Source organism: Panthera uncia, unplaced genomic scaffold, assembly GCF_023721935.1.
Source record: "Panthera uncia isolate 11264 unplaced genomic scaffold, Puncia_PCG_1.0 HiC_scaffold_1701, whole genome shotgun sequence".
Lineage (NCBI taxonomy): Eukaryota > Metazoa > Chordata > Mammalia > Carnivora > Felidae > Panthera > Panthera uncia.
In genome coordinates, this window is record NW_026058362.1 from 12,186 (window position 1) to 38,888 (window position 26,703).

General features: G+C 57.5%; 1 protein-coding gene across 2 annotated transcripts; it reads right to left on the reverse strand.

Moving 5' to 3' along the window:
• Nucleotides 1-2,090: 2,090 nt before the first annotated feature.
• LOC125917324 (latent-transforming growth factor beta-binding protein 4) lies at nt 2,091-26,692 on the reverse strand. Of its 2 annotated transcripts, XM_049623561.1 has the most exons (30): nt 26,418-26,692; nt 22,912-23,103; nt 22,479-22,726; nt 22,299-22,401; nt 21,828-21,902; nt 21,609-21,731; nt 20,893-21,057; nt 20,134-20,280; nt 19,896-20,003; nt 19,152-19,283; nt 18,942-19,067; nt 18,061-18,186; nt 17,293-17,535; nt 16,688-16,813; nt 16,480-16,599; nt 15,223-15,351; nt 14,890-15,015; nt 14,366-14,488; nt 14,046-14,177; nt 11,925-12,056; nt 11,720-11,845; nt 8,975-9,121; nt 7,388-7,654; nt 7,014-7,085; nt 6,596-6,724; nt 6,249-6,395; nt 5,245-5,397; nt 4,130-4,510; nt 3,570-3,722; nt 2,091-2,517 (listed from the first exon to the last, which is right to left on the reverse strand). In XM_049623561.1, exons 1-30 carry the CDS (start codon nt 26,656-26,658, stop codon nt 2,363-2,365), a joined length of 4,647 nt encoding a protein of 1,548 aa, XP_049479518.1. In that variant the 5' UTR covers nt 26,659-26,692; the 3' UTR covers nt 2,091-2,362. The 2 variants fall into 2 exon arrangements, with proteins under 2 accessions (XP_049479518.1, XP_049479519.1); XM_049623562.1 differs by lacking the exon at nt 11,720-11,845.
• Between the last annotated feature and the right edge of the window lie 11 nt (nt 26,693-26,703).

Below are 26,703 nucleotides of genomic sequence, written 5' to 3' on the forward strand. Positions count from 1 at the left end.
CAGGTCATGATCTTGCAGTTCATAAGTTCTGGCAACGTGTTGGGCTCTGTGCTGACAGCTCAGAGCCTGGAGCTTGCTTCGGATTCTGCATCTCCCCCTCTCTCTCTGCTCCTCCCCTGCTCATGTTCTGTCTCTCTCGAAAATAAACATTAAAAATTTTTTTAAGATATCTGCCTTCCTTAACTCTAGACCTTTGCAGATGTTGTTCCTTCCACCTGGAACACCCCCTCCACTGCTTTATCTGGTTCATCTCACATCACTTAGACATCTCTCCTCCTCCAGGAACCCTTGCTAGTTCCCACCCTCTAAGGCCGGGTTAAAGTTTGCTTGTGTCCCCAATTTACCACAAAGCAGACACTATATAGAAAATATTTGTTGAGTGACTGAATGAATGAAAGGTAAATGTTTGGGCAGGGTTACCTCCAGTATCAACTGGAGGGTCACTTCAAGACCTCTTTTGTAGAGTTTTTTTCCCCCTTTTTGATGGCTTTATTGAGTTATAATTCATGTACCATACAACTCACCCATTAAAGTGGTTTTAGTACAGTCTTGTGCAGCCATCACCCCTTTGGTGGAGCGTTGAGCCCCTTCTAGCCTGAAACCCCTCCCGTCAGGTGCTCTGCTAGGTGTTTCTCACTGTCCTGTTGAAGGGGATATAGTCTGCCCTCCTCCCTCACCCCGGGAGGGAGATCAGGTAAAGAAGGAGATCTGGCCATCTGCCCTTGCCATCTGACCAGCCACAGGGCTCAGCATTTAACCCAGAGGCCCATGGTTATGCTTATATCATGGAGGATTTGCTACGTGCCAGGTGGCGTTCTAAGTGCTTGACATACAGAACGATTCATTTACCTGCCACCCACACGCCTGAAGAGTAGGCGCTATTAGTATGATCCTCCGTGTGGCACCAGGGGCTCTTGGGAATTCGACTCTTCCTGAAGCTCCAGAGGTGAGCAGGGGTTCAGGTCAAGAAGGAGCCCCTGTATCCCACTTACACTGCCTGAAATGCACTTGGTGTGGTACAGCTGGTGGCTCGTGGGCTAGATAAGAGCCACACGGTGGTTTTCAAAAATATATTATTTAAAACAGGGAAGTTTCCTTCTCTCTTCCACCCACCCATCCCGGCCCTTAAACAGAATATCCCTGATTATGTATCCTCACCTTTGTACTTTGATTTTCTCATCCTGCACCTGCTCCCCTAACATCATTTGCCTGAAGCATTTGACTTTGAGACTGTAACACTAATAGGTGGGTGAAGAATGACTCAGATACAGGCTTTTGTTTTGTTTTGTTTCAGTGCCAATGAGTCCTTCCACTCCCATCCACTCCCAACCTTTCCCTGTACCCTGAGCTTGTGCCTTTCCAGGCCGTTTTTGTTCTTTTTAGGGGGGAGGAGGATGTTGGACACTCCCCCTGCCCCCACAGCCCCCCCCCCCACTATGATCAGGAAATAGGCAGGGGCCACTAGGGTGGGGGGGGGGTCTGTGCGGGACACTTTACCGTCACACACACACAGCTCATTCTCACTCCCATATGTGCCTGCACAGGCCACCCACCAGGACTGCCACTCCCTGTCCTGCCACAGCACAAACTTAGCTGGAGGCCCAGGTCTCTGTTCATCCCTCCAGGGACTCCTGCCCCCCCACGTCTCCCAAGTCCCACTTGTCCCAGAACAGCTTTTGAATTCTTTGGGCAGTATGGAAATCTGGGGTCCCCTCTAGCTGAGGAAAGAGGCAGCACCCTGAGCAGGGTCTGAGGCCACCCTTCCCATCCCCTTCCGGGGTCCCACATGGGGAAAAGATCTCTCTCGAGATGAGACTAGAGAGATAATAAAACAGAGAGGTAGGAAAAGAGAAAGAGAAACAGAGACTAGGTCCCCGTGTCATAGAGCATCGGGCAGAGAAAATGAAATAGACAAGCGATAGTAAACAGAGATAAAGAGAAACGGACATAGGAGAAAGACTAAGCGACAGAGGCACGGAAATTAAGAGCCAGACACGGAGTCAAGGATGGGAAGAGGATGTAATTTAGTGGCTCAGAGAACAAACTCTGGAGCCAGACTTTCGGAGACATAGACTGGCAGAGGCAGAAGGTACAAAATAGGTGTTTTTTTAATTGAAACTTTTCATAAAAAGTAGAGGGAACCTGAAGGGCGCCGTGGGCTAGTCCCGGGCCCCCGCAGCGTCGGTAGGAGTTGCTGAGGGTGGCAGGAGCAGCGAAGGGCATCCCTCCTTCCATTGGTTCGTGCGCCCTTCCTCTCCGACCACTCGGGCTCGCCGTGCTCATGCGCGCAAGCGGGCGGGAGAGTGCGCGGCAGGGAGCCGCGTGCGCAGGCGCGGAGCAAACAGCCTGGGACCGCCGGAGCTCAGGCCCGCGGCCGGGAGGGCGCGCAGTGGTGCGGCTGGTGCGTGGGCGCGAACCCTGGGCGGCAGATGCAGCGGAAGGAGCCATCGGTGTTGACGCAGCGTGCGTTGACGCAGAGCGGGGAGGCCGCCTCGGCCTCGTCACACTCGTTGATGTCTGCAGAAGGGGGTACAAGGATCTCTGCTCAGGGCCGGGGACCTTGGAGCCGGCTTATCTGGCCCCTGGGGCAAAGGGGTGCTGAGCCTCCTGCTTGAAGTTGAATCCAATCACTACCACCTGCCGGTTGTGTGAGCATGGGCAAGTGGCTTAACATCTCTGAGACTCAGCTTTGTGTTCTATAAGATGGGTATGGTAGGGCCTATGTCACTAGGATTTTGTTAGGAAAATAATACTGATAATGATATCACAACAATTAATGCTTACTCGATGCCAGGCATTGTTTAAAGCACATTATGTGTGTTTATCCAACTAATAACCCTGAGGTAGGTAGTGATTCTGTTTTCATATGGGCAAACTGAGACGCAGCCTGGGGAAGCTCCTTGCCCAGTATCACACAACAAGCCCACATTCTGCCCAGTTCTCAGAGTGCCCAGTCCCCTGCTATTTTTTGGCTGTGAGTCCTTGGGGGACTCAGTTCTCTTTTCTGAACCTTGGTTTACACACAGGCCTCAGTCTCATTGTATTTCAGTATTAATGATGTTCACAACTCTATGACATGGATTCTACAACTTATGCTCATTTTTCAGATGAGAAAAACTAAAAAAGGGGACGGTGACCTGTCCAGGGTCACACAGCAAGTTGCTGGACTGAGCCTGAGGTCTGTCCGACTCCCCCAGAGTCCTTGATTGTAACCACTTTGCTTTACTACTGCCTGAACTAGGCAAACATGATTCATATAAGACGGGAGCTCTCCAAAGCGGTCAAATTGCCCACGGTAGCACTGAACTCCCTAGCAATCACACCTGCGGGATTCTACAGGATTCTTTAATCCTGCTTCCAGCCCAGCCCCCGGCCCGGAGGTCAAGCTCTGCTCTTCTCGCGGCCTGACCTCGCCTTCTTCAGGCACATCCCATCCCTGCGCGCGATGCACTTCCGGCTTCCCCTGGTCGGTCCAACCCCTTGACGTCCCTTGACACCTCCCGCCCCCCCAACCTCCGGTCAGGGCTTCCACCCTAGCCCCGCACAGGCTGGCCCTGGCCGCCTCTCACCGACGCAGGTCATGCGGGTCATGTCCAGGCGGTAGCCACTGAAGCAGTCGCAGGTGAAGCCCTCGGGGACGCGCACGCAGCGGCCGTGGGCGCAGCCATCCAAGATCCCGCACTCCTCCGCCTCCAGTCCCTCGTAGGGCCCAGACAGCGCGCCTGCGGAGAATGCGGGGCTCCTTGGTTGGGGGTCTCTGCCTTCTATATCTTAAACCCCCAACGGGGAGGGGGGCGGTGCGCGTCCCTGGCCGGATATCCTCTTCTAAACCGTGAGTCCTGTTCGCGGGCTGTGGGGGGCGCCGTGGGGCCAGGTTTCCCTAGCACTGCTCCCCATCACTTTCCTCCTGTCCTCAGCTCCTCGGTCTGCAGGTATGTTTCTGTCCCTCGTCATCGCTGCTCTCTGACGCTCTCTCCTACTGTATCTGTGTTCTCCCATCTCTCTGAGCCAACCCCCGACCCCAGCTTCTCTTTGTTTCTGGATCTATCTCCCTCCGTCTTCCCTGTTTCCATCTCTCTGCACACCTGACTCTTCGTCTTGGTCTCCATCCCTCGCCCGCAGTGCTCACCAGCATAGCTTCCACCTTCAGGTGACTCCTCAGGCTCTGGGAAGGAGCCACGCGTGTCGCGGGACCGATAGCGCCAGCGGGTTCCCGGGCCGGGTTGTGCCGCAGCCTCAGATTCACCATATGGGCCACCGTCGTCCTCAAAGTCGGGCATGTCATAGGGTGGTGCTCCGTAGGGGGCCTCTCGGCGGGCGAAAGGCCCAGGAGGTGGTGGGTAGGGGTCGTAGGGTAGCACGGGTGGCGGGTACAGCTCGGGCCCGTAGGGAAGGCCCTGGTAGGGTGGACCTAGGTCAGGGCCATATTCGTAAGGGAGTCCAAAGCCACCTGGCCGCGGGGGGCCATATGCAGGGGGGCGCAGCACATTGCACAGGGCCTCAAAGTCATCTGTGAATAGGAGCCAAGCCTCGTGGTTAGCCCTCAGAACCCACCATTCATGTTCCCTGGCTGGAAAGAGGAGCCCAGAGGAGAGGAGAGGAGGAGGGCCTTGGGCTGAGGCATGGGAGGGACTTCAAATGAGGGGGCTGGGATTGCAGGGCCCGATAGGGTTTCTGGAGGCAGGATTAGGGCTGAGGGTTGTGACTGGGATTCCATGGTGCTGGGATCGAGAGTACTAAGTACTGGGGCTAGGAATCAGGGTCCAAGTGCTGGAATAGGGAGGACCCATGGGATATTGGACTAGAGGCCTAGAGAAATTGGAGGGGGGTGTTTTAGGAACCAGAACTGGGGAGTCCCAGGACTGTTACTGGGGGGGCTCAGGGGCCAGGATGCATAGGAGGGGATCTGAGCCATGGGACCTGGAGGTCTGAGGACCAAGGATCAGGGTTTTGGGCCTGGACTGAGTTCCCATGGGCTAAAGATTGGGGGACTCGGGAGTTCCAAGAGCCAAGATTTGGGGGATCTCTGGGGTTGTGGGTTGGGGTCTTAGGCACCTGGAAGTGAGTGTCCAATACATTAAGACTCGGAGGTCTGTGAGCTCTGACCAGGTAGTTTGTGGGCCAGGACGGTGGGTCTGAGCAACTGGTATTTGAGGTCTAAGGGTCCAGGATTTGGTGGGGTGGGGCGTGGGTGTCTCATGGGATGTCTCGGCCTCTGAGTATGACCCAGGCAGGTCGTAGTACCTGAGTCCTGGGCAGGGCAGAGGGCACAGTCCATGCCCCAGGCCTCGCCATAGAGGCAGCAGCACTCTGTGTAGGTGGCCTGGCGGTCCAGCCGAGGGCGACTGCACACGAGGTCAGCCCCCACTTCCTGCCAGCACACTCCCAGATTGTCATCTGAGGGCAGAGACAGCATGCATCAGGGTGGGACAGGCAGGATAGGACCCTCCCAAATTCTTGGCCATCTCCTGTGCTGGAGCAGCCCAGCTACCCAGTGCCTAACACCACACGCTCCTCCTCAGCTGTGATCTGACTCCCAGGCCTCTGAGATAGCTCCAGGGGAGTATGTGCTTGGTCTGGCATGAGGCAGTCACATAAGAGGAGAAAGCAGGGGGTGTGGGGAGGGGGGATGTAGACACAGGAAGTGGAAGGAGAAGAGAGTTTGGGTCATTGGGCAAAAAGAAAGGACCCAAAGAGATAGAGACAAACACATCCAAAGAGTCAGAGAATCCAAGAACAGGAAAGTAAAGATGGAGAGAGAGACGAAAAGGAACAGACCTCTAGAAACAAAGACGGACCCAGAGAGTGGCAGAAATTCAGAGAAAAACCTAAAGACAGAAACCCCAGAGAGGTGGAAGGAGACAGAGACACACAGGGAAATAATAAGAGGAAGCACGGCTTTGGCACTTTGTAAGATCAGGTCCCATAACGGTCCTGAAAATGAAATTCCTCACAACCACCCTGTAAGGTAGTCCACCCAAGGTGCCAGAAGGAAGCTGCGGCCAAGAGGCGATAAGCAACGTGCAGGTACACACGGCCAGCAAGTGCCAGGCTCCTCCGGAACCTTGGCTTTAGAGCAAATCCCGACACCAGCCCAGCCAGCCCAGCGGTGGGTGCAGAGTCAGACACCGAGAGTAAATAGGGCGGGAGGGGGCGTGGCCGAGCACGTGCGCGGGGGCGTGGCCTGGGCGTGGGGCTGAGCCCGGAGAGCGAGGGGCGGGGCGGGCCCGGGGGCGGGGCGGGGCTACCGAGGCTCTGGCTCTCGTTAGAGACGCAGCGGCGCCGGGAGCCGTCCAGCACCAGTGGCGGCTCGCAGGTGCAGTGATAAGAGCCCACGGTGTTGACGCAGCTGCCGCCTTCACACGCCGGCTCCTCGTCTGCGCACTCGTCATTATCTAGGGAGGCATGGAGGGAGTGGTCAGGAAGTAGCCCTCTACCCTTTCCCACTTCCCCAGTGTGTTGACAGCCTGATAGATGGAGTCTAGACTTCGGGAAGGACTTCTGGCGGTGGCGACATTCCAGAGAGGCGCTGGCTTGGTAGAGGGTCGGGAGGGGGTAGGGGTGGAATGGGGGGGGGGGCAGGCGAAGCTCGTACCGACGCACTCCAGTCGCTGGGCATGGTAGTAGTAGCCGTTGCTGCAGTAACATGAGTAGCCTGGGGCCGTGTTCACGCACACGCCGCTCTTGCACACCTGGTCTCGGAAGAGCTGGCACTCGTCCACGTCTGCGGGAAGGAGGGTCAGAGGTGCGCCCCACACCAAGAGAGATGGGGCCGGGGTGTGGGGCGGCTGGATGGGGGGAATGTGTGATTCTGAGGCTTGACCGGGGAAAGAGAGAGACCGAAAGGTGGCGACAGAGACCCAGAGGTAGAGATCGGGAAAGGTGGAGATAGGCGAGGGGGCGGGGTAGAGACAGAGAAAAAGGATGGGAGATAGAGGTGAAGAAAACGGAGAGGGTGAGATGGAGCTGGGCCTGGGGGCTGAGGGTGAGTGGGGCTTGAAGTCTCAGCTTACCCCTCCTGAGGCTCAGGTCTCCACTGGGTGCCAGGTAGCCCCGGCCATGGGGGCACAATGACTGATACTCAGCTGCACAGAGAGACAAAGCTGAGCCCAGACACCCTGGCCCGGGCCCCTGCCCTGCACCCTGGGCTTGCTCCCGCCCATCTATCTCAGGGCTTACTCCTGCCCCCTGCTCACCCAAGTTTTCAGGCCCCGTGCCTGTTTGTGCCCACCTCTCAGCCTCACGCCCGCCTGGCTGGCAGCTTACTCTTGCCCGTACGGTACCAGTGCCCCAGCCCATGTCCAAATGTGTCCTCTGTCCCAGTTGCATGCCTGCCTATTTCTACCCAAACCCTCAGCCCTATGTCCGCCCAGGAGCCCATGCCCACCTGTCTCCGTGCTGGGGCACTGCTGGATGCGGCAGCCGCTGCCCCAGCCCTCACCCACGGTACAGCAGCACTCCTGCCATGTCACATTCCGTGCCAGGATGTTGTCACATGCATCGGGAGCTGCTGTGTCAAAGTAGCATTCGCGGCGCCCGCTGCCCGCGGGGCCCTGCCTAGGTGGGCTGGGCCGGCGGGGTGGGGAAGGCGGAGGTGGCCTGGCAGGCAGACCTGGGCTGGCAGGTGCCTGGGGCTGTGAGCCCGGGAATGTGCCTGGAGAAACAAGGGGCTTTAGCCCAGCCAGCATGGGCTGAGCCTCCCACCCCCATGTTACAGACGAGGAAACTGAGGCCCCCAAACCGAGGCTGAACCAGATGCCACACCTCTCACCATCTGTCCTCATTTCTCCCATTCTCACCTCCTGTCATTTTGGCACCTCACACCCTCCCAGGTGTCTGGCCCATCATCCCAGCTGCAGTTTGGGATGAGGTGGGGGGATTCCTCTGGCCTCCTGGCTACCTTCTGGGTCCTCACATCCAACGTGTCCCCAGCTTGCCTCAGAGTCTTTGTCCCCAAACCTAGGCTTGGACCTGGACACCTCCCTCCCCCCCCCCCCCCCCCAGGCAGCCCACAGCCTCTCCACTTGGCCTCTCGCCTCCTGCCACCACCCTCCCCTCCCCTCTCATGGCCCCTGCCTTGCTCCAGTCTTCTCCTCTCCTGCCCAGGTCCCTGCCCTGGATGCTCCCTAGGCTCCCAGCCCCTAGTGTCACCCCCTCCAGTCCACCTGCACATGGCAGCCAGATTCTGATTATCCCCCTCTCCCACTCAAAACCCTCCCATGGTGCCACAGTGCCCTCAGGAAAGGCCAGCCCCCTGAGAGGGTAAATCAGTGTGGTCTAGCACTGCATCCTTCTGCGGCCTCACTTCTCCCCACCCCTTCCCTTGCTCTGTCCAGCATGCCACCCTGAACTTATTTTTGTTCCTCAAACATGGCAGGTCTTCTCTTGGCTTGCCAGGCCTTTGCCCTTGCTGTGTCCTCTGCCCAGAATGCCCTCCCTCACCCACATCACCTGGCTTATTTCTACTCTTCCTCCTGCTCTCAGTTCAGACCTCCCCTCCTATAGGAAGCTCTCACTTCCCTCTCCAGCTGGGGTAGGCTCCTCCTCTGGATTCCCATAATCCCCCAGCCTTTCCCCATCACAGCCTTGTTCCTTCTGGCCTGAGCTTCCTCCTTCCAGCCCTGATTTCTCTGGTTGTCACTCTCTGGTGATATCTCTGCATTCTCCCACTGAACTGTGAGCTCCTTAAGGAAAGAGTGGTCTCTCCTGGTCACTACCATGTCTCTGGTACCTAGAATAAGGCCTAAACACAGTGGATGCCCTGTGAACATTTGTTGAAAGAAGGAATCTGGTAGAGTCAGGGACAGGGCTGCCCCGGTCCCACCGCCCATGTTAACCCACGTGTTCTGAATTTTTTATTGTTCTTTAAAACAACATTTAACTGATGGCAGCCTGCCCATGACGGGAATGGTTAGACCACATCATTTTTCTGTGAGCCCTGAAGCCATCAGTTAAACAGACATATCAGTCTTACCAGCAGAAGTTCGTGGGGGAACACAACGTCCAGTCATAGGGTCAAACTCCTCAGGGCTGGTGGGACAGACACACAGGAAGGAGCCTTCAACATTCTCGCAGAGGGCAGCTCCACACACACCCTGTAGTGTTTCACATTCATTCACATCTGTGAGCAAGAGACAGAGGGGAAGGAGAGTCAATGGTTGTAGGTATCTGTGATTCCAAAGCTCTAAAAGTCTGAGCTTTCAAATAGAAGGGTATTGGGGCGCCTGGGTGGCTTGGTCGGTTAAGCGTCCGACTTCAGCTCAGGTCACGATCTCACGGTCCGTGAGTTCGAGCCCCGCGTCGGGGTCTGGGCTGATGGCTCAGAGCCTGGAGCCTGCTTCCGATTCTGTGTCTCCCTCTCTCTCTGCCCCTCCCCCGTTCATGCTCTGTCTCTGTCTCAAAAATAAATAAACATTAAAAAAAAAATTCAAATAGAAGGGTATTTTTCATGACCCAGACCCCATCATCCACTTATCTTCCGGTGACAGACCCTGAATTTTCCTTGGGAGCCCTCTGTCCCTCCATTTTCAACTCACGTATTTATGAGTAGGGTTAAATCTACTCTGAGGGGTGGGCACAAGTTCCAGGCTTGGCCAACCAGATTACTGCATTTCTCTGGTTCAGAGAGATAGGCGGTGACTAAACTGGGCCAATCAAAGCTAGTTCTGGGACTTTTGGTAGAACTACCAAGAAAGAGCCTCCCTCTTTAGCCCTAGGGTTGCCAAGCTGAGGATATGAGCCCAGAGATGCCAGGGCCTTCTTTGTCACTCTGAAAAGAGTCTGCCTGAGCAGAAATACAACAGGGGAAAGCAGAGGTGAGAGGGAGAGACAGCTAGCTTTGTTAGAATTCCTGGATCCAACTATGCCCAAAGTTCAAACATATTCCAGGCCTTCACCATTTTAATTTTTTTCAAAGAAACCAAGCTTGTGTGCTTGTCAAATGTAAAGAATATATCATTAAGATTCATGCAGTTCACTGTATATAAATTGAACCTCAGATAAAAAAATATCTGCAGGGGCACCTGGGTGGCTCAGTCCATTAAGTATGTGACTTGAGGGGCACCTGGGTGGCTCAGTCAGTTAAGCGTCTGACTTCAACTTAAGTCATGATCTCACGGTCCGTGAGTTCGAACCCCACAGCAGGCTCTGTGCTGACAGCTCAGAGCCTGGAGCCTGCTTCAGATTCTGTGTCTCCCTCTCTCTCTGCCCCTCTCCCACTCATACTCTGTCTCTCTCAAAAATAAAATTTAAAAAAACATTTAAAAAAATGTTTTAAGTATCTGACTTGAGCTTAGGTCATGATCTCACAGTTCATGAGTTCAAGCCCCACATTGGGCTCTGTGCTGACAGCTCAGAGCCTAGAACCTGCTTTGCATTCTGTGTCTCCTTCTCTCTTTGCCCCTCCCCTGCCTCTCTCTCTCTCTGTCTCTCTCTCTCAAAAATAAACATTAAAAAAAAAATCTGTAAATGCCTACTGAAATCTGGTTAGTGCTATGCATACTGAAGAACTTAGGGAGACGTGCATTGATGGCTACAATTTACCTTTAAACTTATCCCAGAAATAAGATGGATTACAGACAGATAGATGAGGAAATAAGGATAATAAAATAATGATATGGAATATATGTGGTGTGCAGAAATTCATTCTACAGGTCTTTCAATTTTCTGCATGGTTAGAAATTTTCCTCAGGGGCACCTGGGGGGCTCAGTTGGTTGGGTGTCTGACTTCAGCTCAGGTCATGATCTCACAGTTCGTGAGTTCAAGCCCCACGTCAGGCTCTGTGCTGACAGCTTGGAGCCTGGAGCCTGCTTTGGATTCTCTGTCTCCCTCTTCTCTGCCCCTCCCCTACTTGTGTGTGTTCTCTCTTTTTCTCAAAAATAAACAAACATTAAAAAAATTTGGGGGGTGCCTGGGTGGATCAGTCCGTTAAGCGTCTGACTTCGGCTCAGGTCATGATCTCATGGTTTGTGAGTTCGAGCCCCACGTCAGGCTCTGTGCAGACAGCTCAGAGCCTGGAGCCTGTTTCAGATTCTGTCTCCCTCTCTCTCTCCTCCTCCCCCACTCATACTCTGTCTCTCTCTCAAAAATAAATAGCCATTTAAAAAAAATTTTTTAGGGGCGCCTGGGTGGCGCAGTCGGTTAAGCGTCCGACTTCAGCCAGGTCACTATCTCGTGGTCTGTGAGTTCGAGCCCCGCGTCAGGCTCTGGGCTGATGGCTCGGAGCCTGGAGCCTGTTTCCGATTCTGTGTCTCCCTCTCTCTCTGCCCCTCCCCCGTTCATGCTCTGTCTCTCTCTGTCCCCAAAATAAAAAAAAAAAAAAAAAAAAAGTTGAAAAAAAAATTTTTTTAATGTTAAAAAAAAAAGAAAATTTCCTCACAAAATGTTGGGAAAAAAGAAAATATTTCTGTGTACTTAAGATTAGTGTCCATTAAAAAGAAAGATTAGTGTGCATTTTACAGACTTTATGCACATATTTTTTTAAGCCTTCCCAAAACAAGATCTGAACGAATAGGGTTTCTGTTGCTTGCAACCAGAAGAGTCCTGACTGACAAGGGAAATGCTGTATATTCCAGAGTCTAAATTCTACAACCTGAATGTGTCAGTTCATATCTGTTCACACACCAAGTGTGAACTCACATTTGTTCAGGTCTACAGAGAGGAGCAGGGCCTGACCCACCTCTTCCCCACCCTCTGCCCCCCCCCCCCCGAGCCCCGTACCCACGCAGTGACGCCCGTCCCTGGCCCCCTCGTATCCCTGGTCACAGAGGCACTGGAAAGAGCCTGGCAGGTTCTGGCACACGGCGTGGGCCCCGCAGAAGGACCGATTCCGGCATTCGTCCACATCTGCAACCACCAGACAGTCAGGCCATTGCTGGACTTTCCATGCCCTCCACATCTCACCCAGTGCCTGATGGACACCCACCCTGGCATCCGCCCCCTGGCGTGGGCTGATAGCCAGGGTCACAGGCTGGTGTGCAGCGGTAGGAGCCGGGGGTGTTCTCACAGCGCTGGGCTCCGCAAATCGCTGAGCCATATTCTTGGCATTCATCCACGTCTGGAAAAGAGTAGGGTGGGGGGGGGGGAGGGGAGTCACAGGCCTGGATTCACAAGTTCCTGGTGCCGCTTCCGGTTCCCATGATTGAGAAGTCCCTATAAATCCGGTGTTCTAGGAGTCTGAGCTTCTGAAGTGTTGAGACTCTTTTAAGGTCTCATCGCCATTTCTCACGTAATCCAAACGTGGGCCCACCTCAGGGCCTTTGCACTTGCTGTTTCCTCTGTCAGGAACACTCTTCCCTCAGCTATCTGCATGGCTCCCTCTTTAACTTCACTCAAGTGTCTAGGTCAAGCTCTCCTAGTACCCCTTCCCCCCCACCCTATCATCTGTGTCCACTTATCATGTTTTATTTTCCTTTTTTTTTTTTTTTTTTAAAGTAGGCTTCATACCCAGCGTGGAGCCCAACATGGGGCTTGAACTCACGAGCCTGAGATCAAGACCTGAGCTGAGATCAAGAGTTAGCTGCTTAGGGGTGCCTGGGTGGCTCAGTCGGTTAAGTGTCCGACTTCGGCTCAGGTCATGATCTCACAGTTTGTGAGTTCGAGCCCCACATCAGGCTCTGTGCTGACAGCTCGGAGCCTGGAGCCTGCTTCAAATTCTGTGTCTCCCTCTCTCTCTGCCCCTTCCCTGCTCATGCTCTGTCTCTCAAAATGAATAAATGTAATAAATAAAATAGCTGCTTAACCAGCTGAGCCACCCAGGCACCTATTTCCCTTCTTAAAGTTGACATTATATTAATATGTCAAAAATATCCATGTATTTTTTAATATGCCAACTGTCACCTCCCTAGACTATAACCTCCATAATGCAGGGACTTGTATCTGTCTTGTTCCCCCTGTAACCCCAGGGTATGGAACCGTGCCTGACACACAGTGTGTGCCCCCAAACTGTTTGCTGAATGAAGCTTGAATTTATTGACATACTTTCTGTCTGTCTCTCCCTCCCCCCACTCCCACCCCCCCACCGTCAGCTCCGTGAGGGCATCGATTTTGTCTGGCTCATTGCCACTGTCTGGCACACAGTAGGTGCTTAATGAATTCCTGCAGAATGAATGAACGAAGTCCCCTGAAACTAGGCTTCCACGGATCAGAGGTCTGGCAGCCAGAGAGCCAAAGATAGCCCACAGTCATTTCATCTGCTCCCCAAAATGTTGACCCACACACTATGCAAAAACAAATCCTTCCATTAGCCCCAGCCTCCTGTCTCATCAGTACCCTGCTGGAGCCTGGTGGGGAAACAGGGCAGGGGGGTCGGGAAGGGAGGGAGGAGGGTGTGGGGGAAGGCATAAGGAACGAGAAGGGCAGGCAAGGGCTGGGACTGGAAGGGGCTGGGACTGGAAGGGGTGGGCCTACACGTTTGGGGCGGGGCTGGGGCGCTGGAGAAGTCTGAAGAATGGGGAAAGCACAGAATCGGGAGAGACTTGGAATAGAACTTGGGAGGTGGGGTTTAAACGGGCAAGGCCCAGCATGGTGGAACCTGGGGAATTTTGAACTGGGAAAGGATGGGCCCAGGACAGCCCCGGGCTGGGCCCCTCTCGGTGACCGGAGGGCAGCTGGAAGTAGAGGGAGTGGTGGAAGGTGAAAGAAGGCAGGTTTCAAGGGACCCAGAGAGAAAGAAACCCACTGGAAGCTGTGGAGGCGCTAACAGTTCTTCCTGGAGGAGATGTCTTGCTGGGGTCTAGCCTAAAATGTGCACTGAGCTAGAGGAGCAGAGAGGGCTGCTTCTGGAAGTGAGGCTTGGCCTGGTATCTGGTAGGAGTGTCTCCCCCCCCCCCCCCCCCATCTTCCCACCTCACCTCCAGGGGAAAATGCAAGGGCACCCTGGTGGCTTATTTCCACCACAGAGATGGGGACACAGTTAAGTGCATTGGTTGACGGCTCCTTCCCTCCCCTCAAGTCCGGAAGGCAGGGTGCTCCTCCTCCGTCCCCAAGGGAGCTCATTCCAGCAACTAGTTCTAGAGACAGGAGCGGAGAAGGAGAGTAGTCTCACCGTCACAGGTGCCCTCAGGTCCCGCGTGGTAGCCAGGGTCGCAGTCTCGGACACAGCGGTAGGAGCCAGGGGAATTCTCACAACGCTGGGACCCGCACAGGGCCGGGCCCCGCTCTCGACATTCGTCTATGTCTGAGAAAGGAGGCAGAGCAGTCAGATGCGGGAAACGGGAGGCTGGGAGGCAAATAAGAACAGGTGGGGGAGTTAAGGAAGGGGGAGGAGAGTCAGAAGCGGGGAAGGGAGGAAGCAGCGGAGTGGAGGCAAATGGCAGAGCAGGAGAGGCAGAGGGGCAGGGATCAGGCCGGGCAGGCGCCTCTCACCCAGGCAGGAGGCGAGGTCTGGGCCGGCGCGATGTCCGGGAGGACACACGCACTCGAAGGAGCCGTCGGTGTTGGTACAGATGCCGCTCTGGCAGAGGTCCTCCTCGCTGCACTCGTCCACGTCTGCGGGACAGTGTCCGAAACCGCGGACCACCTCCTCGGCTTACCCTTCTCGGGCAAGCCCCGCCACCGCCTTTGCCCCGCCTCTCTGGCTGAGGTCTCCCCTTCTTCCCACCCCCCTCCGCCCCCAGCCTGCCTTAGGCTCCTCCTTTCCCTGAAAGCCCCACCCCTCCGACGCGTTCAGGCCCCGTCCTTTCCAATCACGGAGCAGCTCATCCCGACTCCGCCTTTCCCCCTCCAAACCCCTCCCCTCCCTGGCCGACGCCAAGAGGCTCCACAAGCCCCGCTTTGACGCTTTGAGACCTCAGTCCAAAACGTCAGGCGCCGCCTCCGCCCTCTCCCCGTCCCGGTTTTCTGGGTGAAAGCCCACCCTTTCCCGATCCAGGCCCAGCCTGGGTACGGACCGAGGCAAGAGGCTCCGCGGGGTCCGGGCCGGTAGCCGGGGGCACAAGTGCAGGCAAAGGAGCCGTCGGTGTTGAGGCACTCGCCGTGGGGAAAACAAAAGTCTCCCTCTAAGCACTCGTTCACATCTAGGGTATGGGAGAAATAGGGCTGCGGGGTCCTGGCCCAAGAAGCATCAACTCCGCCCCTAAGCCACACCCCAGAGGGCGGGTTTCTAAGCCCCACCCACATCCTTTGAGTCCAGCTTCTACCTCCCCATCAGGCTTTGTCCAGGAGCCCGGACCCCACCCCCAGGTTCTCCGGTCCTCTCGCCGCCCTCTCCCCACCCAGCCCACCTGCGCAGGGCCCAGGCCGACCCGACGGCGCCCGGTAGCCCGGCGCGCAGCTGCAGCGGAAGGAGCCATCGGTGTTAGTGCAGTGGCCATGGGGGCCGCAGGAGGCACCCGAACTGCACTCGTCCACATCTGTGGGAACAGGGGTTTCAGAAAGGGTCTGGTTTGGGGCGCCTGGGTGGTTCAGTCGGTTAAGCATCCGACTTCAGTTCAGGTCATGATCTCACAGTCCGTGAGTTCAAGCCCCTCGTAGGGCTCTGTGCTGACAGCTCAGAGCCTGGAGCCTGCTTCAGATTCTGTGTCTCCCTCTCTCTCTCTCTGCCCCTCCCCTGCTCATGCTCTGTCTCTCACTGTCTCAAAAAAAAAAGGGGGGGGGAGGGTCTGGTTTAGGGACACTGGATGGATCCTCTTGTGGCAGAGGTCTCTAGAGAAGTTGGTGGGTAGTGTCTTGAGTTGGATATGAGCTGAAAGATCCATAGCAGGAGCAGGTTGGAGAGACCAAGATTCCCTGATTCTGACGACCACAATTGGGGGTCTTGTAGGTCGGGTTTTCTGGCAATTCCCTGTGCCAGGATCCTGGAGTCAGTGAAGGGACTCTGGACGAGGACTGGGGTCAGAAATTAATTAGGGTAAGAGGTCAGGTATTATAAACCAAGATGATGGGATGGCATTCTGTTAAATCAGGGGTTAGAGTCAGTGACTGGAATCTGAGACCAATTCAGGTCAGGGGTAACAGTCAGAGTCCAGAATTCTGCCTCTAGTCAGGGGTCAGGGTCAGGGATCATGAACCCAATACACCAGGAAGGTATTCTGAGAATGGGCAGGGTCAATGAAAGAGACAAGATCAAAGGTCACAGAGAGTCAAGGGTTATGGTCAGGAGTTATGGTTAGGTCAAATGTCATGGTCAAGTTTAGGAGTCACAGGTCACATTCAGGGTCAAGGGACAGTCAGGATCAGAAGGGTTACAATTGCTATCAGGGTTGTAGGGAGAGTTTATCAGTAGGGGTAATGGTTAGGTTCAAATGTCACAGACAAGTTGAGGGTTCATGGGCCACAGAATCAGAAGTCACATTCAGAGTCAAGAGTGGTGGTCCAGGCCAGGACTCGCAATACGGGTCAGAGGCCCATAATCTAGGTCAAGAGTCACAATCAGACTCTGAGGATCAGAGTCCAGAGGATTGAGGTCCAGGTCAGGAGATAATGGGCCAGGTCAGGGGTCACAGTGCAGGTCTAAGGTCATAGCCAGGGCTTGGTCTCACCAGTGCATCGGCCATGGTGTAGGTGGTGGCCAGCAGGACAGGCTCTGCACTGGAAGGAGCCAGGTGAGTTCACACACTCCTGTCCAGGACATGCCAGATGATTCTCACACTCATCCACATCTGGGGGGCAGGGGAGAAGGTGGCCTTGAAGGAGCAGCCCAAAGCCCCCCTCCCCCATCCACATGCCTCCCTCCCTCCCCGGCCTCACCCTCGCACTCAGAGCCGGCAGCGTTGGGTTGGAAGCCAGTGGGACAGACACACTGGAAGCCACCTTCTGTGTTCTCACACCGGCCATAGGCACAGGGCGGGGGGCTACGGGCACACTCGTCCACATCTGGGGCAGAGGGAACCAGTGGGGCTGAGAAAGGGGCCTGGACCCAAACATCTCCATTGCCATCACCACCTACCCCAACATTGCAGTCTGGAGGCAGTCTCTTGGACTTTGCCCAGGCTCATCCCATCTCCCAGGAGGACAGATTCCTTCCCTGTTTCCCCATTCATGGTCTCTCCAGCTGCCAGGGTGAAGCTAGGGCACCACCTCCTGCATGTTGCCCTCCCCATGTCAGTTGTCCCCTCCCTAGGGTTCCCACAAGCACAAAAGTATCATTCCAAAAGGGAGGCGGAAGGGAGAGCACCCTCATATTTGCAGAAAGGGGAGAAGACTTGAATCAGACCCTCCCCACCCTCTCAGTACTCCTCTGCCCCTGTCCTCCATCACCAAGCCCCATTAGTCTGCCTCTCTGACCCCAACCATGTCTCTTTCCAGTCCCCACAGCAAATGGGGTGGAGTGGGCTTGCATTCGGCACCCTCACCTTGGCACGGGGCCCCCGGTCCTTGGGAGCGGAAGCCAGCAGGGCAGGCACAGTGGAAGGAGCCAGCCGTGTTGTCACAGCGGCCTGGCCCGCAGGGCGGTGGCTCTTGGGCACACTCATCCACATCTTCTTCACACGCCGAGCCCCGGAAGCCAGCCGGGCAAACACAGCGGAAAGAGCCGGACAGGTTCTCACAGACCCCTCTGCCACAAAGGCCTGGGCTCTGCGTGCACTCGTCCACATCTGCCCGGGGCAAGGGGCCCAGAGTCACACCTTTATGTCCCCCACCCCGTGCTCCCCTCTGCCTCCCTGACCTCCATCAGTCTGCCTCCTTGTCTGTCTCGTTCTGCCCCCCCCCATTCCCCATTATTCAAATTCTTCACCCCACATCCCTCTACCTGTTCAATCCCCAAGCTTCCTGTCCGCCTCCTAGAACTCTAGTCAGCATCAGTCGGCTTCTTTCTGTCCTGTTCTCCATAACTCTACCCCCTTCCCCCAGAACTGACATCTCTCTCCATCCTCCAGCCTCTCCATCCTCAATGACTCAGCTTTTTTGTTTTCGATCACTTGGCCTCTCCGTCCCCGTGTCACTGTGTCTCTACAGCCATCAGGCTACGTGTCTGGTTCTCAGAACTTGCCCCTCCCCCCCGCCCCGTCTCGCAGCAATCAGCCTCCCCCTGCCTCTTGCTCAGTTTCTCCATCCCTCATCACTGCCACTCTACCCTTCCCCGCACATCCCCTTCCCCTCTGTCCCTGTCAGTTCCTCACCCTGGCAGCCGGCTCCGTGGGGAGCAGCCTGGTACCCAGCGGGGCACACGCACAAGAAGCTGCCTGGAGTGTTCTCGCAGCGCCCGCGGTCACACGGCGGCGGCACGCGGTGGCACTCGTCCACGTCTGTAGTCACAAACCCGGAGGTTCAGACTGGGGCAGACACTCCCCCTCACGCCCCCCACGCCCGCCCTCCGAGGGCTCTGGGAGGATGGAAGGAGGGGAGGGCAGGGGCGGAGCCAGACTTGGGCCTGGGCCCAACTGGGGAGCGAGCCAGGGACAGTAAGGAGAGCAAGGAATGGGTAGGATTGAGGCGTAGGCGGACGCGGGGCGGGGCAGGTGAGAAGGCAGGGCAAGATGAGGACTGGGGAGCCGGGCAGGGCAGAGGCGGAGAGGGGAACTGTGGGGGGGGGGGGCGGGCAATTTGGGAAAGGCAGGATCTAGGCAGGGCAATGGAGGGAAGGGCGGCTATGGGGACCGAACCAAGGGAGGGCAGAAGCGAGGCAAGGGGCGTTTAGAGTACCGGGCCCAGATGCGGCAGGTTAGGAATCAGGAGTCAGGTGCTAGGTTGCCGCGGTTGCAGAACAGGGGCGGGGCCTGAGGGAGGGCGGGAGCTAGTTGGGAATATGGTGGGGGCGGGGCCAAGGGAGGAGCGCAGCGGGACTGGGTTGGGGAGAGAAGTCGGCTAGTTGTACAGCAGGGACCCGCCCCGTCGGGAAAAGCCGGCTGGGCGGGGAAGAAGCCGTGGCGGGGCCGAAGGGAGAGCTGGAGCGGGTCTGGGGGCGGGACCGGGAGCGTGGGGAAGCGTGGGAGGGCGGGAACTGCTGGAGGGAGACCCGGGCAGGGGTGGAGCCTGGAGCTGGGCGGGGCGGATTTCTCACCCAAGCACTCCGTAGCCCGCGGGCCGGCTCTGAAGCCCGGGCCGCACACGCAATGGAAGCTGCCTGGCGTGTTTTCACAGCGCCCGGGGGCACAGGGCGGGGGCACGCGGCGGCATTCGTCCACGTCTGAGGGCCAGGAAGGGGCTGGTCAGGAGGAGGTTGGCAGAGATTCCCCGCCCCGCCTCCGTCCACCCTCTCTGTCGGGCTCACCGACGCAGTGTGTGCCCTGCGGGCTGAGCCGGAAACCCGAATCGCACGCGCAGGTGTAGCCACTGGGCCGGGGGATGCAGCGTCCTGGGCCGCAGACCTGGGGATTGCGCTGACACACGCCCGCAGAGGGACCTGGGGAGTCCAGTCAGCCAGGGTTCCCCCATCTCTGAATCCTCTGTCCCTTTCACCCCCGTACAATTCCTTCAGACGCTCTGCCTAAGACACCCTCATGTCTGTCCCTCCCCACCCCTCTTCCACCTCTGATCCTCCGCTCCTTTATTATGGGACTTCTCATGAGATCCTCTGCCTGAATTCCCCTTATTCCCACCCCCAAAGTCTCCATTTCTGAATATTTGCTTTCCGGTCCTCTGACCGAGATACGTTCTTAGTGCCCTCTGTGTGAAAAACAATTGTCCAACATTAACTCAGCACTTACTATGTGGCAGACTCTTCAGGGATAGTTCAGTGAATCCTCACAATGATCCTCATTTTACAGATAAGGACACTGAGGCTCAGAGAGGTTAAATGACTTGTGCGATCAAGTGAGAACTTGAACCCAGGGCTGTCTGACACCAGCTCCTAATGTTACCCAACACTCAGCTCTCCAAATCTTTCTCTCTTCCCACGCATTCCTTAAGTCCTCTGGCTGTAACATCCCTAACCTGGAATCTTCACCTTAGAGCTCCCCGCTAGAACCCCCACCTGTGATACCCCCATTGATGCCCTCGATCCCCTCCACTGCACCTGATTCGGGGATCTCAGGACCAGACCAGGCAGGAATGCTGGGCAGGGGAAGCTCAGGGCCCGGCCTTGGCTCAAGTCGGGGTTCTGGACGGTGTGTGGGCAGAAAGCCTGGTTTAAAACAAAAAACAAAAAACAAAGGAATATCAATGAATGGAGAGCTGGATTTGGGTGTCCCCCTCCTTATGAGGCTAGGGCAGCCCCTCAGAGATGACACCTCTTCCTCTAGAGGCCAGCTCACCTGTGGGTGGCCGAACGGTGGAGGGTGGAGCCCGGTGGCTGAGGGACACTCGGGGTGGCTCCTGGCCCAGGGGTCTGGTGTTGTAGCGGAGGTCAGAGGCCGAGTAGTGGTAGCCAGGGCCAGCCGGACAGATCTCCCGAAAACCCTCTAGGAACAAGAAAGGGAGGGAGAGGGGCAGAGAGAGGGCATGAAAGCAGGAAGGAATGAGACAGAAGAGGAATCTAGAATCTGGCCTTGACTGGGGGCAAGGTTTGGCCTGGGTGTGTGTCAGGGGTTTGGGTTGGATGTTGGTTTGGGGTGGTACACTGGCCAAAGAATGGGACGTCCCTGAGGGTATGAGTGGGACCAAGGATGTTTTTCCCTATTTGGGAGAGTGACAGGGACAGGGGTTGAGGGTGGGATCTGCTTTGGTTTGTTGAAGGGTCTGGTTTTTAGGTAGAAGCTACACTGCCAGGGGACCGTCTCTGGGAAGGGCATATCTGGGGTGGGGACGGAGCTTAGACTGAAGGCAGGATCTCTAGAACTCCAGACTTGGCCAACGCTTGGGGACAGGGTTGGGCAGGCAGCATATCTCAAGGGCTAGGGGTAGTCAAGGCTGGGGTTGATGCGAAGGGGTTTGTCTCAGGGGTGGGTGGGGGTGGCCAAAGGTGAGGTGGAACCCCGGTGGAGTCCACTCTGGGGATCTGAGGGCCTGGGGCACCTAGGGTGGGCACCGCGTTTAGTCAAGTCTAGAAATAGGCCGGGCAGGAGGCTGCTCACCTGAGCCAAACGGTGGGCAGAGCTGGCAGCCTCGACCCCAGGCTTTGCCCACGCGGCTGCAGCAGCAGATCTGCTTGGTGATATTGCGCAGAATGGGCAGGGAGCAGCCACCGTCGCGGAGGACGCGGAAGCAGGGCCCTTTGGCCTCTGAGATCACGTGCTGGGCTGGGGGTGGGGGAGGAAATTCTTCAGGGCGGGCTTTCTAGGGAACGGTGGGGGCGAAGGGATCTAGGAGACAGGAGGATGGTCCCCGGGAGGGGTTGGTGGGTGTAAAGGCCATTCAGAAGAGGTCTGTAAAGGCCATTCAGGAGAGGTGAGGGGTCTGGAGGTGTGAGAAAGGTTTAGGGCCTGAGGGGGCAATGGGAGAATCTGACAAGGATCTCAAGGTCTGCAGAAGGTCTGGTGGTCGAGGGAGAGGAAGGGATTTGGGGGCCTGAGAAAAGCTAAAGGAAGTCTGAAGATCGGAAGGGATATGGATCTAAAAGTTTGAGGGGTTCTTAGAGGGGCTGAAGAAGGTCCAGGGAGTCTGAGAGTATGTAAGAATCCGAGACGTTCTGGGGGGGGGGGTGTCTAATAAGAGTGACTGGGGGGACCCGGGAGTCTGGGAGGATCGTGGGAGTCTAAGGGAATTAAAGACCCCGGGGTGCTCTGGTATGGGGTCTGAGGGCCTGGCGGACAGGCGGGCAATCCAGCCTCAACCCTCTCCCGTGGCTCACAGATGCAGCTGCTGCGGGACGAGTCGTGCAGGAAGCCGTCCGGACACACGCACGTGTACCCACCGTGCGTGTTTGCACACTCCCCGTGCTGGCAGCGCCCGGCGGTCGCGCACTCATCCACATCTAGGAGGAATGCCGTGGGCTCAGGGGCATCAGGGATGAGCTCCCTGCCAGCCCGGCTCGTAGAGCCAAGCCCTTCCCACTCCTGCCCCCGCTCACCTTGGCAGGACCCATTAACCCTTTCAAAGCCGGTTGGACACGGTCCATCTGGGATGCCCACTCGGTCGGAAATGCCTGTGGAGAGAAGAGAGGGGTGGGCCAGGGGCGGGCGGAGCCAAAATAGATGGGCGGGGACAAAAGAGGGATGGGAGAGATTAAAAGATGAGTGTGGCTTGAGTGCAAGGTGAGCCTGAGATAAGCGGTCTGGCAGAAGGCAACGTGGGAGGTTCCAGAAATTTATGAGTGGGGCCATGGTATAAATGTGGGGTGAGAACAGAGTAAACAAAGTCAGAAAGTGGAGTGGGCGGTACCAGAGCGGTATGGATAAATCTAGACTGGAAATGATCCCCACAACAGGGTACGTGTGGTTAGAATTTGTGAACAGGGTTTGTCTATGGGCAGGGTACCAGGAGTCACGGGGTTATCACCTCTCCCCAGCTCCAAGCACCTCAGGGACGCCCTGGGACTTACCCAGGTGCTCCGAGCATGCCTGACAGTCGTGAACGCCCCAGGCCAAGCCGGCCCCTCTGCAGCACACCTCCTGCGTCCGGAGCCCGGGCAGCGGGGACACACACTGTGGGAAAAGTGTTGGGTGAGCGCGCCCCCGCGTGGTGGCACGCTCCGGGCCCCTCCCCACCCGCCTCTGCTCACTTCGCCTCCGCGCAGCTCTCGAAAGCAGTAACCGAAGCCCGAGGCATCCGAATAGCTGTCCTCGCGCGGCGCACTCTGTGCCAGCACCGTGTAGGGCGCCGCCGCCTCCGCCCGCGCCGCCGCCTCCGCCCGTGCCACTGCCTCGGCGTCCGCCTCCTCCCAAGAGCCGGACACACGCTCCACCTGGTGCACCACCACGGACGCCTCCTGCGGGTGCTCCACGTGGACGCTCACCATGGACGCCACGCCTGGAGGGAGGCACGGCGGGGCAAAGGGGTGTCTACACCCCAGTTCTTACGGACTGGGACTAGGAATGGGCGGAAGGGCGCACTGGAGAAGGGTACTTAGGGGAAGGCAGGAAAGATGGGGGTCAGAGAAACTGCGAGGTAGTGGACAGAGGGATCAGAGGGGACCCTGGCCGCGCCCTCCTCACCGTGCTCGTCGTCGCGGTGGTTGGCCAGTGGCATGGTGTACACCGAGCGGGTGAGACCTGGCATGGCTGGGGCCGGTGGCCGGGCGCCTGAGGAATGCAGCTGGCAGAATTTGCCAGCGAAGTCCGGGGGACAGAGGCAGCGGTCAGGCTTCACGCACACACCGCCGTTGTGACAGATCAAGGGACACAGGACTGGGGGGGGAGGGGGAGGAGAGAGGCTAACTCAGTCCCTAACGTTGTCACCTAGTGGTTGTAAGCCGCTCCGCCTTGAGCTGTCCTGTGTCACCCCCACCCACCCAGACCACCTGCATTGGCTGGGTCCGGTCTTACAGCCCTCTGGTATAGCTCCTCCCACTGGGTTAGTTCACCACGCCCTCCCGCTCTTCACTTTCAGGTCACTCCGCCCTTCCTCTCGAGTCCCACTTTGAGGTCTAGTCCACCGCGTTCCAGCCCCACCCAGGCAGCGCTGTCCCCGCCCATTGGCTCAGCCGCGACCACTCAAGTTCTTTCCTTAGCACTTAGCCCCGCCCATCTTTTCAACAGGCTGGATTCTTTGCTGTTCTAGCTACGCAGACCCGGCGCTGGTCTCTTCCATTGCCTAAATCAACGTTTTGGCCACCCCCTAACACCACTCCCCTTTCCCAACTCTGTCTCTTTAGCATTCTAGGCACGCGCACATTCCGTCTGGCCAGGTCCACGACACTCAATCTCCGCCCACTGGCTATGCCTCGCCTTCTAAGAGCCTCGCCCACATTACCTTCTACCCCCGGGATTCTAAAGCTCGCCTATCTAGGTGTTTAACCTGCTGCCTTTAGCCCCGCCCACCTTCCTTTCCTCACGCGGATTTCCCCGGGCTCTCGGGCTCACGCTCCTCCCGCCCCACCTCCTCGGCTATCTGGGCGTCCTAGCCCCACCCACCGCGCTTTGTCTCCGCCCACCTCCCCTCCCGCTCCCGCTCCAGAGTTCTAGCTCTGCCTTCCCGCCTCCTGTAGCCCGGGGGCGGGGCCGCGACGGGAACGCGCCTCCTCTCCCCTCTGCGCGCCCTCGCTGGGCCCCAGGCCACCTCTGGGCGGGGCTCTGCCAGCTGTGCGGCGGGGTAAACAAAGAGAGGGGTGCGGCGGGGGTAGGGCGGCGGCTCCGCATTCCGGACCCTTGGGGAGCCCCGAGCCCGCTGAGCCAAAGAAGGCCGGACGTATCCGGCGAGGGCACCCCCTCCCTTTCTCCCCCGGGGCTGCAGAGAACAGCTGGAGACAGCTGTGCGGAGGGGAGGACGGGGGCAGGCGGCTGGGGCCGTCCAGGAAGGCGTGTGTGGGATTCTGAGCCACACACTGGAGACAGGGAAAGCGTAGAGGGAGCCCCTTCAATTTAGAAGGGTAAAGAGACTGGACTCCTGGAAGGAGATCACATAGAGTGCAGTACTCTGGGATTCAAAGATGGCTTAAGGTTTCTAGAATGGAAAGAGAGCCTAGCTCAGAAGAAACCGAAGCTCCCTTTCAACAGAAGAAGTCCGTTAAATCCTTTGGGGAAGTTGCCCAGAAGACAGGACTCTAGTGCCTTCTAGGGGACAGCTAGTTTGAGGGTGCTGAGAAAAGGATTTACATGGAGAAATGGGATTCCCTGGGAGTCCCCAGCACACAAGAGCCTCAATTGTCTGAGAAGATTCTAAGATACTGTGGATCTCACATCCCCTCTCAACTAAGGGAATTAGGTGCCCAAGTCTTTGGATGAATGGCTGCCTAGGGGGGCGGTCACAGTGTCTGTGGAGAGTCTTCTTGTGAGAATCAGCTGAGCAAGACCCTCTGGGGTTCTCTGAAGATAGATGGATCAGAAGTTCCTGGGGAGGGTGGTCAGCTGGAAAAGCGAGGCTTGGAAAGACAGGAATCGGGAATCCGATGGCACTTAGTTGTAAATATAAGAGAATGGAAGTCTTTTGTGGAAAGAGAATTCAGCTGGGGAGTGGAGTTATCACTACATAGGGCCTGTAGTCTAGGGTTTCTGTGGGAAGCAGGGAGGAGTAGCTGAGGGACAATACTACAGGGTTGTCTGGTGAGGGGCACAGTTTGGGGGATTACATCAGAAGAATGGGAGGGAACTTTACTGGAGGGGCTGGTCTCTGGAGTCTGTTGATAGGGGTGGGGAGGAGGCTTAGGGTCTGAAGGCTGAGACTCTGGGCTCCCCTAGTTAGGAGAGTCAGGCCAGGCAGGACTCCAGAGTGTCCTAATAAGGGTCCTTAATTGAGTAGCCGGAGAGGCTTAACTAGGAATCAAGATTCCAAAATAGCAAGGGTCTCTGCTGGCAGGCATGGTAATCCAGCTAGGTCTCAGGGCATTTCCCAGCCTCCTCGGGCATTTCTCCGCCTTCTCTTGGTCTGAATGCTGGCCCCCCACCCAGCTCCCTTGGGGCTCCCACACCCAGGACGTGTTGCTACATGGGCACGGCCAACTCCATGGCCCACGCCTCTGGAGGAATAAGGAGCTGAGGACACTGGGGTCCTGCCGAGGTCAGCCCCCCTTCACATGCCACTCTTGTGCCTCCAGGGGCTTGGCACCCGCCTGGGCACGGCGCCTGGCACGGGCGCGTTGGGGCTGGGCCGGGAGGGAGTGTAGGCAGGAGGGAGGAAGGGGAGGAGGGAGGGAGTGGCAGCGGGCGGGGGCTCAGGCGGGAGATGAGCTCACGCCGGCCAGGGCTGGATTGGCTAGGGGCCAGGCTGGGCGAGTTCTCAGAGCCAGGGGCCCCCACTCCCCACTCCAGAGGGCCTCTGGGGTTGGGGGCAGGTAGGCCGCGACCCGAGAGCCCGCCCATCCCTGCACCCTGGGGCCAACAGGTGACCCACCCTCCCCACCTCACCTGAACCCGGCGGGGGGCTCCCTATCTGTAGGGGTGCCTGGTGCGCACCCTCCTGTCCCCTCTGCCCCCAGGGGGCGCCCCTTCCCCTAGGCCTCCTATCTGGGTTTCTCTCCCACGTGCGACCCTTGCAACTCAGAGTCCCGCAGAGACCCTCCTTCTAGGGACCCTGTCCCCCTCAGCTCCTCTGCCGATCAACTTTCCTCACCCCAACCCCCCTCCTCACAGGCATTTGCATCCTTTCCTAACCCCTCCCAACCAAAGATAAAGAAACTGGGACACCCCTCGGGGCTCTGAAACTCTCCCTTAGTCTCCAAGGACTCCTTACAATCTCAGCATTGGGGCCCCCTTCCCCAAAGCTCCCAGGCTCCTCAATTCTGGTAGCCCCCACTTTGACTCAAAGGCATGAAAGCCTGCCCCAGTCCCCTCACGTGGGACGCCACAGGTCCCTGCGAACCCTCATTGCTTGCAAAATCGGGACCCTCAGGACTCAACCCCAAAAGCCAGGAATTTAAGTCTCCCTTCCTTAATACCCCAGGGATTCCCCAACACTACCGTACACAGAATCTGGGCTCCCTCTCCTGGGGGAACTGTCTCTCCCGTCCCCGGGGATCCTCCTCCCCCTGGGAGCCCCTCCCTCGGGACCACCACCCCGCACTCACAGGCGCGGAAGCCGGGTCCCCCCGGGGCCGCCCCGCCGGGCGCGCCGCTGTCCACGCTGGTGGTGTTGCGGGGCGCGCAGGTCGGGGTACAGCGGGAGCCGGTGGGCCCATGGACGCAGCGCAGGCCGCACACGGCGGGGGTGAAGCGCACGCGGAGGCGCTCTCGGGGCCGGCCCGGCACGGGCTGCGGCCCGAGCAGCGCCAGCAGCACCAATAGCGACACCCGCGCGCCGCCCGCCATGGCTGCAGCGCCGCGCTCCGCCGCGCCGCCGCCCCAGCCCGCCCG

Bases quoted from the DNA above. Each gene is read 5' to 3' on its own strand.
- LOC125917324 (XM_049623561.1), bottom strand. From the start codon at position 26,658: ATGGCGGGCGGCGCGCGGGTGTCGCTATTGGTGCTGCTGGCGCTGCTC. The intron at 20,004-20,133 runs GTGAGCTGGCCT...GTTTTAAACCAG, and splicing joins CACCGTTCGGCCACCCACAG to GCTTTCTGCCCACACACCGT. The intron at 7,655-8,974 runs GTAAGACTGATA...TTGTTTCTCCAG, and splicing joins TCCCCCACGAACTTCTGCTG to GCACATTCCCGGGCTCACAG.